Here is a 17006-nt window from a genome sequence, read left to right as displayed (position 1 = left end):
CTGCGGTCTTCTGAAAAGGACAATCTCATCATCCCCCGAGCCAGACTCCGTACTGTTGTAGCTTTTTTTGTTGCTGCCCCCACGCTCTGGAACAGTCTACCTCCCAACATACGCCAGGCCCCCACACTGGCTACGTTCAAGAAGCACCTGAAATCACATCTATTCACAGAGGCATATGGACTTTAACTTCACTGGCCCATCCCCTCCCCCTTTATGCCCAAATGTAAAGCGACCTTGGGTTCCTTGAAAGGCGCTATATAAAACCAAGTTATTATTATTATTATTATTATAACATAGGCTTTGCGCAAGCTGTTAAAAGGGGAATTGGTGTATAGACCCCTGTCAATCTGAATTTGAGTATGTCTTTGTCCTGCACTTTGACTGGAGTGTACAAATTTTCATCTTTGTTAAAGACACTCCATTTCAACAGCTCACGATAAGAATTAGTAGAAACAGAAAAAAGAACGCATTGCAAAAAGATCTTAAGTCAACTTTTAATAAATATGTCAGTGAAGTGATAAATTAAAATAATACAGTGCAGTGGTCAGTACAGTAAACAACTTTCCATGGAATGTTAACTCTCTTTAAACACACATGTAGAACTTAAACTTAAGTGATCTCTGTAAAAAATAAATTATATTACCCAAAGCGAGTTAGACGGCACATTGGTCTCTCACTACTTAGAACTAAGAATAGCTCTTTTCTTCATATCGGTTTGCCCAGATTTTGATCTGAGGCTATAGAATAGACATAATCGTTGGGGCAACCATCAGTCCCTTATGCACCACCTTCTCTAGTACAAGCACACATTCCTGAAAGATAACACATTTACCTTGCAATGATAGGAACTTAAGAACTATCTCATGTACTATTTTAGTGATGGGAATGTTTTTTTCTACTTAAAAAAAAAAGCCCTGCCATATTTACTATTTTGGGACCCGAATAATTAAATCATGTGTATGGTTTGGTTTTCATGAAGGGAAAGTAGGCTACATCTTAAAAACTGGACAGGTAAAGGTAGATATGCATTTGCTTGCCAGAGAAAACAAAATAGTATGAGATGGTGTCTGGTCTGAGCCTGATCGAATCCAGAACCATCCTTTGGGTAACATGCAGTGACCAGAGTGACTATCAACATGTAGTGCTGCTCAGTGTCAGACTTCACACTAACATGAGGGTACTCATTAATTTCAAACATTAAAATACTTAGAACAGGTCTTGGGGGCGTCCTGCTCGAGTCACATACAAACATTACTTGAAACTCCAAATGTTTGGTACACGTTGGTTCAACCACAATGGAAGCAGCATAATCACACACACACACACAGTCCTCTATGAAATGGAATGGTGATTGCATTGATAAGCAATCTTTAGTGCTTATGATTATGCTCCCACATTTTGAGCGTGCTGTGGGAAGAGACATCGGTTTAGAAATCTCCGCTAGATGGAGACAGATCTGACGGCGGGTCAATTAAAGCCTTCAGTTCCTCCTCAAGGCCAGAGTTGCCAATCTCCTATAGGAAGACAAAAAGTTAACATTTTAAACCCTTTCGTTAAGCTCAAACAAGAAGAAAAAAATCAAGCATAGTATTTGCAATATTATCATCATATGATTCATAACTGTACCGTTTAAAGACATTTTTGACATTATGATTCATAACCATAATTATAAGTAATCTATAAATTCATTTGTATTGCACTAACCATGCCATATAAGACTTGGTTCACATTGTTTTAACAATTTGCTGTAATTTAAAAAACAAATCTGTATGCATTATTAGTGCAGGTATGGAATATTTTCTATTGTGATAATGTGAATTGACCAAAATGATTACCTCACTGGTGACGCTGGGCATCTGCATTGCCAGTCTGGCCCAGTTGCTGGCTTCTGACGTGTTCCCAAGCTCTTTGTGGCACTACAGAAAACAAATGCAATGTGAGGAAATATAAATCAATCCTTTTTCATAGTGCACACACAAATACTGGTTGAGTTAGGAAGTTGTCACAAATTGAGAATTTTTAGGGAGTCAGTGCTCTCCTCAAGTTGCTGAGCACAGAGAGGGCCTGCAGAGGGCACTCTGGTGCAAGTTGATGAGCCACTAAAACATTTTGGAAACATTAATTTAAGGTTGGCGGAAACTAAATTAACTTGGCCTAGAGGTGCCAGAATGTAAATGTTTGTGGAACAGTTTAAATGCTTTAGCAAACAAAGCAGCATATTAGCCTGATAGATAAGTAATTTGAGGGGCAAGAAAGATAGAGGCAGAAGACTTTCTTTCAAGTCAAGTCAAGTCAAGTCAAGTAGGTTTTATTGTCAATTTCTTTACATGCACTGGTCATACAAAGAATTTGAAATTACATTTCTTGCTTTCCCATACAGACATAGACTAATCTAGGTAAGGACATAGACAGTATAGACATAGACAGTACTTATACATGGACTTAAGACAGTATGGACATAGACAGTGCTCATACAGACATTTAAAGTGCAAGACTGGACAACAGAAGACTTGTAGAGGACATACATTAAGAGGTATTGTTGTGCTTTTGTGCTTTTCCTAAAAAAGTCCTTTATAGCGTTCTAGACATGGTAATAGTAGCATTTTGAAGAAAAATAAATATTAAAAAGGTTGTCAAGTACACCAGCAGCAGTGTGTGTGTGTGTGTGTGTGTGTGTGTGTGTGTGTGTGTGTGTGTGTGTGTGTGTGTGTTTGTGTGTGTGTGTGTGTATGTGTTTAGTGCAGGTAGAAGGTGCGGTGTGCGTCTGTGTGTGTGTTCGTGTGTCTGTGTGTGTGTGTGTGTGTCAGTGTGTTTATGTTTGGGTTTAGTGCAGAAAGTGCAGTGTGCTTGTGTGTGTGTGTGTGTGTGTGTGTGTGTGTGTGTGTGTGTGTGTGTGTGTGTGTGTGTGTGTGTGTGTGTGTGTGTGTGTGTGTGTGTGTGTGTGTGCATGTTTTGAGTTAGTGCAGGTTGAAAGTTCAGTCACAAGTATAGTAGTGCAGGTGGAATGTTCAGTCGCAGATATGGTGGTGGGGGATGGGGTGGGGGGTTGTCAGTGGCCTTGCTGGCTAGAGGCTGACAGTGGAGGGAGAGTGGGTTGAGTGTTCAGCATCTTGATCGCTTGGTGCATTGTGCTGCTCGCCAGCCTGGTGGTACGGGAACGGAGGCGCCTGTACCTCTTTCCAGAGGGCAGGAGGCTGAACAGTTTGTGTGCAGGGTGGCTTGTGTCTTTGATGATCATCAGTGCTTTCCGGGTGAGGCGTGTGGTGTAAATGTCCTGCAGGGAGGGGAGTGGTACTCCAATGATCTTCTTCGCTGTGTTCACAACACGCTGGAGTGTCTTCCTGTTTTTCTCCGTGCAGCTTCCTCCCCACACTGTGATGCAGTTGGACACGACGCTCTCTATGGTTCCTCTGTAGAATGTTGTCATGATGGAGGGTGTAGCACTTGCCTTCTTTAGTTTGCGCAGGAAGTAGAGACGCTGATGGGCCTTCTTCGCCAGTGATGTAGTGTTGGTGGTCCAAGAGAGGTCGTCGCTGATGTGCACTCCAAGGAACTTGGTGCTGCTCACTCTCTCCACAGCATCGCCGTCGATGGTCAGTGGTGGCAGTTGTTTTTGGACCCTTTGGAAGTTGACAACAATCTCCTTGGTCTTGTTGACATTCAGCAGGAGGTTGTTGTCTTTGCACCATCTGGCCAGCAGGTCTACTTCTTCTCTGTAGTGAGTCTCATCGCCCTTGGTGATGAGGCCCACCAGTGTTGTATCATCCGCAAACTTCACTAGATGGTTAGTGCTGTGGGTCGTTGTGCAGTCGTGTGTCAGCAGCGTGAACTTGTTTTATACTTAAATTAAAAAGCAGTAAACAAGGGAAATGGGAGAAGGACTTTAAGTGATGACTAAGTGTGCGTTTGTTTTTTTAATTGATTTTTTTTTACAGTAAATATCTGATATTTTAATTGCTGAACTTTTATCAGAGTCCTAAAATGAAAAGCTTCCCTGGTACGCAAACATCTTGGTCGAGTTCGAAATGGAATCAACCACCACAACAAAAACAGCAAATGAGTGCAGTACAAGTCCTAGTGCAAGACTGGACTTGTTCATGTAACATTCTGAAAGAGATATCTGATTAAAAGAGAAAAAAAACCCCTGCTATGCTGACGCCATCCCATAAAAAAAATACCTTGGCAATGTACATCCTCACGGTCTTGGAGAAGCCAGGGCTGAGTTCTTCAGCCTACAAAGACAAAACAACAACCAAAAAATATCAACACTGCCCATACTGTACCAATCGCACACATCTCATTTATCAAGGCAAGGCTTTGAGATAACGGCAGCATACTGTACACTACTGTTTATAACAAACCCAGTCTGTGGGAAAACACAGCTGTGCAACTCTGACCCTCATGTGTAATTTAGGGCCGATGGAACCAAGGTCTCCCTCCATACTCCGGACCGACCCAACCTCAAACCCACAACCACATGAGGTGTCAGGAGAGTTGATTACTACCGATGCATGCTGAGCGGTGCCAGTTGGCCTCCCTTACATAAACAGGAAGATGGAGTTGATGTGTGTTGAGGAGGGAAAGGGGTTGGTTCTGTGTGCAGAGGAAAGTGACTGGACTATAAATTGTGTGTGTGTGTGTGTGTGTGTGTGTGTGTGTGTGTGTGTGTGTGTGTGTGTGTGTGTGTGTGTGTGTGTGTGTGTGTGTGTGTGTGGGGGGGGGGGGGAGTATTTTAGGATTTTAGGGAGTATTTTAGGATTAAAAAAAGTATTCCGTACAAAACATCAGACAGGTGATGTCCATAACGTGTAAAATGGGAGTTGAGCACGGTGGTATATTATTTGACCTTAAGTCTGACATGGGTGTGGTTGGTGGGCTTCAAAGTCTGGGTGCTGTATAGATGTAAAAGTGATTGGACCTAAAGTGTGAGAGGTCAGCAGGGGCGATCCTCAAAGTATGGGTACTGTAGTGTGTACGGGTGAATGTGACTGGACTATAGGAGTGAGAGAGGTGTGGGTTGGACAAGAGGGGTGGTCCCCAAAGTGTGGTGCTGTAGCAAACATTTTCTAGTAGGGAGATAAAATCAAACAACGCCTACCCAATGCAAAGGCTTATATACTAAGACGTGTGCTACCGCCATCTACAGCGTTAAGGGAACTCGCCCCCTTAGTACTAAGAAATAAAATGAACTAATGCACCTCAATTGACACTGAGCTAAACCCCCCTCAACTGTGTCCTTCATAACGCCCCCCAAGGGCTGAAGTGTGTATGGGGGGTGTGATTGTGTTGCAGTGTTTGTGGGGGATGTGACCGTGTTGCAGTGTGTATGGGGGGTGTGATTGTGTTGCAGTGTTTGTGGGGGATGTGACTGTGTTGCAGTGTGTATGGGGGGTGTGCTTGTGTTGCAGTGTTTGTGGGGGATGTGACTGTGTTGCAGTGTGTATGGGGGGTGTGATGGTGCTGCAGTGTTTGTGGGGGATGTGATTGTGCTGTAGAGTTTGTGGGGGATGTGCTTGGACGGGTGAATGTGATTGGACGATAGCGCACCCTCAGAAAGTGCTCCAGGGCTTCGTGGACGGTGGAGGAGGGAGGAGACTCGTACAGGGCCGCGGCCGCCTTCTTCTCCAGCCAGCCCAACATCGAGACCTGCACACACACAACACAATGGCAGCATGGAGCAGGTCACACCATTTTTATACGGCATTACATTTACATAAGTTCTAATATAATGCAGTTGAACACTGACACACTTATCTTATCCACAGCAATATAGCTACTTAAGGTTCTCACAGTGATTTACAGTGTCTGGAGCAAATTATGTTACATGCTTTCTTCAAAAGCACAGCTGCCATGGATGCAGAAGAATCACATATTTCCTACTGGTCGAGGACTCAATGGGATAGTGCTGTATCGGTACTACTTACTGCTTCATTTGATGGATTACAACATTTAGGAGTGGTTACGTTTTTATTATTGAATAACACAAAGGAAGAAGGTGCAGGCAGCTTCTCAGCACTTTGAACGAGAGATGATTCGGCAGGGTGGCGAAACACTAAATCTACTTAGTGCTGCTTTAATGCATCACAAAAAATCTCATTTGAGACTGATTAAAGGTGCCCTAAGCTTTGACATGAGTCCAGGCAAACTGTGTCGAATCAGCTCCACTGCAGTTCTACAGAGACTAATGCATCAGCCCTGACAAAGGCAAAGAACAGTGACTATATTCAAACAGTACAACCAAGCCTTGAAAGGTCATTCTCTATACTGTCCAGTCAAACCTTGTAGGTATGACAGTAGTAGTCAGTATATCCACTTTTAAATACAAAAAGCAGAGGATTTGGTCACAAAGAGATGTGAAAAAAGGCTAACTTCTTGCAAACTAACTTGTTGCGGTTTTGAGATATGTAGTTGCTGCCGTTTGGGCTTTACAGCACAGCCCTAATCGTTACTGTTTGTTTTAATGTATCAAAACAAATCTCATTTGGCTTTAATTGAGGGTTTTCCGAGCCCTTGGCATTGATTCAGGCTTACCTCATAGCAGTGGCCCAACATTTCTGTAGAGATCACTTCGCCACTGCCTTACAAACGCCAACTATGCCAACCTTGCAACCGAAAAGACTTTGCAATACCACCCGGTCAAACGAGCTACTGTAGGTATGACGATGCTGGCAGAGATTCTAAGCGAATTATCCAGTCTCTCTGATGCTGGTGATTACGATTTCAGTCTGCCATTGAACAAAATATGCCCATTTTAAACCTCCCCTCGAGTTTGTCCTCTGCTTCCAGCAATTTTTAATTCTGGTGACATGACTTCTGAATGGGACCAGTTGGTACCATTTAGTTCCTGTTTCAATGTCACATGGTAAGAAGGTCACCAGACTCAGAGAACGGCTGGAAGACAGGAGAAAGGCAACAAAGGCAAATTGCTTAACGAGGGGAGGTGCAAAATGAGGATAGTTCCAAAAGTGGTTGGCTGTTCCTTTAAAGGAGACGTTTGCGCGGTGCCTGTGGCATGCCTGTCTCAAAATCTACACCGTAATGAAAAAATGCTGTTCAAATAAACTCGCTGTGAGAATGTTTTTCATCACAGAATGCTAGCAGTTGATACAAATCGGAATATGGTACGTAAAGCGATTTTTCCTATGAAAAGTGTTTCCCAAGACACTAGTTCGGACCTCTCTGTCAAAAAGTTGCAATTGGGGTTTTCTGACAGCGGACCGTGGAACTGGTCGCAAGAGTCATCATTCACTTACTAAAGGTACACTCCATCGGCTGACTCGGGACAGTGATTAATTTAACTTTTAATCCTACCTGGGGGCTCTTTAAATGACAAGTTCACTAATTTGAACACCCTGAACTACTTGGTGAGATGCATACTTCTGAAAACAAATGTTTAAGGATAACATATATGGATATGCCCATAGACAGCCATTCTAACAGCCATTCTAGAGACAAAATCCAAAGTAGTCGAATAACGGAGACAGCAGCAAACATTAAAAATAAGAAATAAAATTGAAATTTAAAAAAAAGCGGTGAGGGGGATTCTAAAACATTGCAGACAACTCAGAAAAGGGCCTTAACGTTCAAAACAGTGCACTTGATTTGGCATGAGATTTGGTCACATGAGGGGAAAAAAAGAGAAAAAGGGATGCAAAATGATCAATGTTGACATCCCTGGCCTAGGCTCACCTCGTAGCACCAGCGGCCCAGCAGGTAGAAGCAGAAGGGGTCATCGTCCCTCAGCGCGATTGCTCGGTCCAGGTGCTCCTGTTAAAGCAAAACAGCAAAGTTTAAATGTCCCTTTGCAGCGAGCTGTCGTTACATACAAATATTTCTTTGAAGGTTAGGAGTTGGTTATGCACATTCAATTCATGTCTTTATAACTTGGCACACGCCTTTTTATGTTTCCAATTTCTAAATAGATTAATATTGCACAAATCACAAGATTAGGACAGAATTATTGTACTTGTTTTGAGGTCATTTCGCCTCCATCATTGATAAAACTGTTAACAAACAGATTCATTGACTAGCACTAAAATTGATAATATACAAATCCTGGGTAGTTATTGTAAGCCGTTATTACCTTAAGGATGTGACTGCTCTTCAATTTGCCGTGCATGCTCTCGTACTGGGAGGTAAGGCCAGTGAGGATGGCAAACCTAGAGAGGAGAGGCAAGTACATTCAGAACAATATAGACAACGTAGAAAGAAACACGCTGTAGTTGACTAAGTAGTAGGCTAAGAAGGCAGGGAGTCTGAAATGGTCACCTGTTCACTAAAGCAGTGCACTATGTAGATGATAAGACGATGCAACCCCCTCTATGAACAGTAAGCAAACTTCAAACTGCAAAATTCATGCACAAGCTACAATGTGTGGCAGGTTCCAGGTCTGTCAAACTATCTTTCTTGGATTTTATTAAGGAACTCGGCATTCACTACTCTGGTCAAAACCAGCCACTCTTCCATACTACTGTGCATACAATTGTCAGTGTTCCCACTTTTTCGCTGATGAAATTTCAAAACTTTTCCATGGTCCCAAGTGAATTTTGGCATGGAGAAAGACATTGTCCATTTCCTTGACTTGAAGTGTACAAGATTTGGCATGGGAACCCTGAATTGTGGTTCCACTGAAACCAGTGTCTCCAGCAGCATCTTGTGTGAACAGTCGGTACACCAGACCCTCAGGGGTGCTCAACTAGAAACTGAAAAGGTCCACTCGCCAAATTTCGTATGTTTCCAGGGTCCAAAAAAGTCGCTACAGACCGATGCAGAAAATAGCCTCACTCGCTGGCCGCACTGGCCTCTTGCTCACTCACTGAGTTGTCATAGTGATGATACTTTTATTTTTCACAAGACTGGCTTCGCAGAAATACACCTATAGATCGCATGGCAGCGAAATCTCATGTATAATTTATACATATTAAATACAGATGGATTTTGTCTTGGTCCGGATGACATTGCGTTTGGGTCCGCATCCGGACCTGGGTCCGCCAGTTATACAAACTGTAGGAGTGATCAGAGAGGCTGGATGTGACTAAGCTGTACCCTCTCACCTCTGGCGGGGTCAAAATGGCTGGCATCAGCATTATTTCAAATAAATGGACAACACCAAAGCATTCCAGGTGTGTGTTCCAGGTATCCAGACACTCTCACCTGGCCGTCTCAAAATGGCCGCCCACTCACCATTTATGGCATTCAGCGTTCAGGCCGTTTCTCTTCAGCGCTGCCTCTGCCTCGTCACGGCCTGAGGGGGGGGTCAGGAAGGGAAAAGGTCACAGGAGTTCATTTCAGTGGAGACCAAAGAGAAATGAAACCTAAACCACACATTTTGTTTGATTGTTTTTTTGTTTGATTATAATTACCTCCGCCAAGGAGGTTATGTTTTTGGTTGCGTTGGTTTGTCTGTCTGTTTGTTTGTTTGTTTGTCTGTCTGTCAGCAGGATTACTGAAAGGGTTATGAACGGATTTGGATGAAACTTTTTGGAGTTGTTGGAAATGACAAAAGGAACAAGTGACGGCCCTGGTGATCCAGATCACGATCCGGACCCAGGAATTTTAAAAAGATTCTTCACTATTACGGAATAGGGCGAATTTTGACATTCCAGTTTCTAACTCCACAAAAAGGAAGCAGAAAGATTAAAATGGGGTGTAACATGGTCTATAGTTCTATCAAACAGCTTCCTTGGCGGAGGTCTGCCCTCTCTGAATGCATTTCGAGTTTTGTTCGGTTATATATTTGTTGTTCTTACTTATTTACTTCTGTTTGCTGATTAATGGTTTTGGGGGGGGGGGGGGGGGGTGTATCTTCTCACGCGGGCCTTTAGGGGGGGTTGTATTCACGCAGCGTAAATGCAAAACGGCAAAACAAATGATTACAGTATGACATTGGCGCATGGAGAAACTATAGGCCTGGGCCTACATTTCAGCCATTTATATTTTGAGAAATAAGGCTACATAAGATTTTACCCATGACATGTATAATAGTAGTACATTGTCATTGTCAAAAAATGCAGTACAGTGAATCATTTCTGTTTACAACACAGTTTCATTCGTCCCTCATGCAGGGGTCTATGTAATGAAAACAATAATAACACAAAATATGAGCAGAGATAAGAATTTAAGAGCACTGTGAAATTGTTAACGCATAGACAAAAAGGGTCTTAGAGGGTAGGCTATGCCTTTTCCCCCACACACATAGGTGTACACATTCTACATGAGGAATGCTGGTCACAGGGCCAGTTCTTCCAAATCCCTCCCATTAAAAGGGCTGAACAACATATTACACATTTATGTCTATATTCACATTCATTACACATTAATTTCTATATGCAGCCTGATGTCTCCTCTGCTGTGTCAATGAAGGCCTGTCACCTAACTCATTACAACTGTAAAACAAAGTCTAGGGAGTTAGTAAACTCATCCCAACTGTCCCTTCTCGGAAGGTTTTTTATATTGCTCCCAAACCCAAGTTAACTACTTGAACCCAAGTTAACAACTTGACTAGGCTTTTGATCCCTCTGTCTTTCAAGCACTTGTGGTTTTATCTATAGGATGTATTTACTACAGGAGGAACATGCGAAGGAAATCGTTTTTCAAATCGTTTTTTTTTTTTACATTTTAATAAACTATGGCGGCCAAATTTAAACTATGGCGGTGCGCCATAGTTTCCTCAATGTATGGGAAACACTGGTGTATTTTCCTTACTTTGATTAGACTGTTGAAATGGCCAGCCTGCCAAACTATGTCCTATCCAGCACACCACATGATGTTATGATATAATGTCCTTCAGCTATCTTTCAGAGTGGCCAATTAGCTTAGCTATGTGCTTTCCTACCTCAAATGGAGTAACATCACCCTGACATTGGACCTTAGGGGTATTCCATGAACAATATTCTGTGACGAACCTGGCTAAGTTAACCTACAGGAAGTGGAAAACCTACTAAAAGATGGTTACACAACCCCACAGATTTGGTTAAAAAATGAGGACTCCGGGCTCCTCTATTATGTAGATGATTTACCACTACTTCAAGGCTAAGGTTCTTGAAATACCACCCCATGTCACACTGACATGACAACAACAACATGCTTGTGAAAATGTGCCTCCTCTTTCACGGTTGCTACAGATGTACACTGCATTATCTAGGTGGCTATGTGCATCATTGTTAGACATTATCGGTTTATGCCTTTGTCTCTATTGCACAATATGAGCCCAATTTTTTTTATTTTTTGTATGGTATACATACGACAAATCTACACTTTCGTACTTACTGTCTGTGCACATATACAATTTAAGTACGAATTTGTGGAGCCAAGTTGTGTAAGATAACTAGCATTAATAAAAAAACAGGGTTCTCATCTCACCTTGCTCAGCATAGGCCTTCTTCTCCTCCTTGTCCTCTGCCATTTCGTACATGTCATTGTACGCTCGGGCCAGTCTCCACAGGAACTCAGTACTGTCACAGTACTTTAATAACAACAAACCAACACAGTGAGAGCCAGGAAAAGTTACAAAGCTATAATAGACACAGTTACATAATAATCATATCGTGCTTGAGATGGTCGAAAATCCACTGTCCAATCTGATTCAAAGCCCACTTTGTGTCCGGTGAACTGTACTTTAATGAACATGATCTATTGTGACATATTGGGGTCAACACTGATACCAAAGGACACAATAACAATTTGCTTACTTGATAACCAGCGAAGAAGCTGCTTTGATACTACTATACTAAGATAGTTCTTAAAACTATCTTGTTAATTTTATATATATATATTATTGTTATATATATTATATTACATTACCGGTATATTATATTATATTATATTATATTATATTATATTATATTATATTACATTATATATATTTTTTAATTGTTGCATTTCTCAATTATTTCTTAGTGTGCTTGTACAGTAATTGCTTGAACAGTTTGTAATTTGTTAGTTTACGTTGTTTATTTCATAGGCTGCTACTCACCAGAGGTTTGTTGGTGTGCAGCAGGTGGAAGCCCTCCTTCTTGGCCCCGCTGTCGCCCTCGTGCAGCTGGTCTCCCTGAGACAGCAGGAGGAGCAGCTCTGCGCTGGGCGCGCTGGGCACATCCGCTAACATGGTGGCCATGGTAGGCCACTCCCGGTCTTCCTCCTCCTCCTCCGCGTTCCCCTCCCCCTCCTCTTCCTCTTCCTCCTCGGCCTGGGAGTCCTCCTGGCGCAGGGTGAGCACTGTGGCACAGCTGCGATCTTCGTCATCCTCCTCCTCTTCCTCCGACTCCTTGTCATCCTTGTCGCCTTCCTTGTCCGTCTCGCGGTCTGTGTAGTCGGACTCTGCATTGGCAGTGGAGTATCTGTGAAAACGTTTTTTCTTCTCATGAGCATTTGCGCATTTTTTGTCACACGAATCTAAAAATTATGGACTTAACTCAAGTAATAGGTTATGGTGTCATTGCTAATAATAATCTTACTCAGCCTTACTCTCGCTGCACTCATTCATGGCTTATGGTCAGCTCTGGCACCTGCAAACCGGCCAAATGCTGGTTAAACATTGGCAGTGGCTAGTAGTAATAGTTTCGGTGTCACTAGCCAATTCGGCAGATTGTTTATTCCTTGGTATAGCCAAAGAGGTTGGATATATAATAAGAGGAATCAAAACAGCCCACTCAATGCAAAAGCATGTGCTCAAAATTCGGTCTCCTAAGGGGGTGTTGTCCCTGCTTCTTCGTGGTGTTTGCACAAGACGTGCGCTACCGCCATCTACAGCGCTAAGGGGACTCCATTTATTCTCTACCTCAAGACTCCGAAGGTCTCCTAATTGAAGGTCTCCTAAAGGGGCGTTCACCCGACGTAAAGTGGATACCGGAAAAGAACCCGCCTGCTTTATCTCACTCTCATATACGATTCTCTGGTATAGCTGAATGGCTAGTGACTCATAACCAAGTCCTGGTTACGGTATACCTTAATCTTACCCGGCTGCCCCGGAGAATGGCTTTCGTTTATGGCTCATTATAATTGCCTTACCTCACCCTCACACCTCAGGCTGACTAAAGTAATGGCTAATGTAGGCCACTGCACTCACCCTGTCTCAATCTCACTTCCCAGAGGCTGGCTATCGGTTATGGGTTATGGTGTACTGTACTGTACTTACCTGGCCTCAAGTCTTGCTGCCACCCAAGAGACACTGGGTTACAAGTTCTGGGTTACAGTAATGGGTTATAATGTACTGTACTCACTCTTGCTGCCACCCCATACGCTGGCTACAGTAATGGGCTACAGTAGTGTTTCTCAACAGCCCCCGTGTTTCTTCCGAGATCCTGAGCGGCCCGGAACTGGGATACAGTAATGAGTTACTACTGGTTATGATGGACTTACTCACCCTGCCTCACTCTTGCTGACCGTCCACATGCTGGCTATTAGTAATGAGTTATGGTGTACTAATGAGTTATGGTGTACTAATGAGTTATGGTGTACTAATGAGTGGCGGTCAGTGATGGGCAAAATGGATTCATGAGTTTACAATCCAGCTCCACATATGCCCAATGACTTTGTTTACCTGTCCAGGGGTGAGTTTCTCAAAAGAGAAGTTGTTAGCCTGTTAGCAACTTCGGTAGTTGCCAATGGGAAAATGCATTGCAAACAACAAAGTAGCTAATGTAGTAAGCAACTTTGGTTTTGAGAAATTCACCCCAGATCAGCCAGGTGATTGGCTGGTTGAGTGATCACCTGGTTAAATTGGACAGGTAAACCAAGGTCATTAGGAATATTTGGCACTGGATTGTAATTAATAAATCCATTTGTACTTACCCTGCCTCACTCTTGCGGACACCCCACATACTGGCTATTAGTAATGAGTTATGGTGTACTCACCCTGCCTCACTCTCGCTGCCGCCGCCGCCCCACAGGCTGGCCGGCCCGGCGCTGGCGCTGAAGTAGATGGAGCTGGAGCTCATGGAGTCGGTGCGTTCCCGCGGGACCAGGTGGCGTCGCCGCCGTGCACGCTGGCTCTCCTCCACACCCTTCCTACGCACACACAGCAGCGAGACAGAGGTCAGAGGTCATGGCAAGTTCCATACTAACCAGGAAGTCGAGGGAGTATGAAAATGGAACTCATGCCGTATTCTAGATATGTCGGAAGACTGACAAAAACTTCAGATTACATCTCTACATGTCTGTGGAATTGAAAGCTAAGGCCTGAATTCGCTATGCTCTGACCACTGTGAAGGTGGAATTAGTTACTCTGCCCAGTTACAGGCAGAAATTCCATGGTATTATCACACTACATTACTCTTTGCTAATGGGTTTTATCCAAAGCAACTCACAGTATGGTTACGAGGTTCATGACTTTGGTTACAGTCCCTGGATCAATGTAAGGATAGGTGCCTTGGGCAAGTATCATGCGGGGCCATAGAGAAAGCATCTGTCAAAAGTTTTCCAGCATTATAATGGAGGCGTGGTATTCCACGCAATCCTAGAAGAACTAAGTGTAATGCAAATGTACATGGCTCTTTCACTTTTGTGAACTTATGTGCATGGTGTGCTTGGAGTGTTCACTTTCACTTGACTAACTTAACCCAATGTGTGTGAATGGGGCATTACTGATTCCTCATGTGCACGGCGTGCTGTGGTGGAGTATTTGTGTCACAACGACAATGGGTGCGTTTCTTCACAGTGGCACGTTCATTTCGCCTCTCACTCACTTGACATCCTCAATGATCTTTTGGGCGATGTCCTGCAGGCCCGTCCTGAGCTCCGACACCTCGCTGCGGAGTCCCGCCACACACGTCAGCACGTCGTCCAGGCGGTTACGCAACTCCATCTGCTGCTCCGGGGAGAGGCCCTGGAGAGCAGAGCCCAGCTCTGCAATCTCTGATGGAGACACGACTACCAGTGATGGATGTTAGGGGAGGAAAAGAATGACAACATGTCAAATCGGTCAGTAGGTCAGCTTACAGTATCGTGAATACAACACTATAGAGTAGAGCAGGGCAGAGTTACACTTTATTGATTCCCAAGGAAATCGAAGCATACAAATATGACAAAACATATCAGGTATTGCAGACATCTGCCTAGTGTCTACATAAACATTCTTAGCTGGGGGTAAAACCCTGGACAATGGTGAATTGAAAACATTTTTGTCAAGGTAGGCCTACAATCCACAACTGGAACACATCACCTTTCAGCATTTGTAGTGGAGGGACATAAAATCTGCAACTATGGGGAAAATGCATGGCTGACAGAATCACAACAGAGCAGTCTGTCCGTCACCCTCCATCTTACCTTGCACTTCAAGAGCAGGTGTCTGTGGTCCGTCCACATCATTTGCCAACACAGTAGTGGGACTTCCCTGAGCCAAATCTGAGGTATCTTCGTTTTGCCTTCGAGTAATTTCCTTGTATAGCAGAAATCCGACAACACCCGCACCAGCCGTGGCGCCTATTCCCAAACCTATCAAACCATTCTTCCCAAATGTATTCATGACGCCGCTTGCCAACATAATCGCCTCTTCGCAGTCCACCAGAAACGACACCTCACAAGAAATCGAACCCGTGGTGATAAAAGTAGACTAAATCTTGTCTGATATATAGTGACGATATTCCATGTTCAATATTGATTTCATAGTGGATCTTCTGAGGCTAGCACGCTCTCGCTGACATCACAGCACACATGGACAATCGAGTGGGATGTATAACGTTACAAACAACTATTGCAACCACTGACTTGTATACTATACAAGTCAGTGATTGCAACGTTATTGCGACGCCTCCTCCAATAGCCTAAAAAGAAAACGTGACCGACCCGTTAGAACTAAGACCAACAAGCTATTTCCATATAACGGTACGGCAATAGTACGTTAATAACACGCAAGTCCGACCTCAACGATATTAACTTGACATGACAATCATGCATCGATATAATAATGGCTACTGTCAAACAGCATAGCTGCTAAAAATCTCTGAATTATGGGCATACGCAACGACGACATACCAACGAGATGCTACCCACGGATTGATTGCTCGTAATGCAACACAATGCCAAGTCCCTAAAATATTTTATGTACTTAATTATTCTGAGTTAAGTCTAAACATTTCTGAACCTCACATGGCCCTTTTTTGCGAGGCAGGTTTGTTTCACTTTCTCCCTCATGGTTTTGACAGCTTACAGCACAAGGACGACCAGAACGAAAACATGGAACGTGTTGCAATATCGATCTTCCGGTACGGAACGCCAATTAAAGGTGCCCCCTATAAATAGTTCCTACAATGTTGAACAATTTGCCTAGTTAGGGCCTATGTCTGCTTTGTAGAGAACAGTGAACTCAACCAAATTGCACTTGTGCTAATAATGTAGCACTTACATTTTGCATTTCAATGTATTGTGCTTTGAAGTGTGTGGGCTAGAATTTCAATGTATTGTGCTTTGAAGTGTGTGATATTAAAGATTGTATCTTTCACAAAATAGGAAATGTGTTTGATGTGAGGACTGACTGAGCCTTCATTACATGCATACCATTCTCTTTCAGGCACATTTCAGTTTTCCTCTGCTTGGGTTCTCACCATTCAAGAAAGAATCAACCTGCAGCCTGCCATTTCATGATTGAAGAAAATGTACCTTGCTCAATGATTATGCCGTACCTTCTGATCAACACGCTGCTATGTTCTGTGAGTATAGAAAACATATATAAATTAATAATAAGGGCAGGGTTTTAACAGCCTATTTCTAACATCTTAGAAAATGCATGTAATTGTTGTCAGACTATAGTGCTTGACTGCAATAGAAACACGATACATTTATTGTTCAGGAAACTGGCCCCACCACAGTTGGCGATGACATGTCTGATCCTGCTACAATGAATTATTTAGGAGCCAGAAAAACCACCATGCTGGGTAACAACTTGTGAGTATTACCCAACACATCATTACAGTCTATTGATGTGCAGTTTCCTCTGTCTGTCAAAGTTTACGATTAATTGCGGTAACACTTTACAATAACTACCCCAAAAAAGCTTTATAAACGCTTTA

At 43.2% G+C, this 17006-nt stretch overlaps 1 protein-coding gene across 1 annotated transcript; it reads right to left on the bottom strand.

Annotated features, from left to right (window-relative positions):
- Window positions 1-482: 482 nt before the first annotated feature.
- On the bottom strand, window positions 483-16163 carry rmdn3 (regulator of microtubule dynamics 3). Its single transcript, XM_063222273.1, has 12 exons — window positions 15265-16163; window positions 14685-14868; window positions 13855-14007; window positions 11975-12338; window positions 11362-11464; window positions 9184-9244; window positions 8084-8159; window positions 7690-7767; window positions 5548-5646; window positions 4179-4232; window positions 1836-1916; window positions 483-1514 (listed from the first exon to the last, which is right to left on the bottom strand). Exons 1-12 carry the CDS (start codon window positions 15479-15481, stop codon window positions 1428-1430), a joined length of 1557 nt encoding a protein of 518 aa, XP_063078343.1. The 5' UTR covers window positions 15482-16163; the 3' UTR covers window positions 483-1427.
- Window positions 16164-17006: the final 843 nt, after the last annotated feature.

The sequence above is a fragment of the Engraulis encrasicolus genome, chromosome 18 (genome assembly GCF_034702125.1).
Source record: "Engraulis encrasicolus isolate BLACKSEA-1 chromosome 18, IST_EnEncr_1.0, whole genome shotgun sequence".
NCBI classification, from domain to species: Eukaryota; Metazoa; Chordata; class Actinopteri; order Clupeiformes; family Engraulidae; genus Engraulis; species Engraulis encrasicolus.
The sequence above is the reverse complement of the archived record's forward strand: the minus strand, read 5'-3'. Positions and strand labels throughout refer to the sequence as shown.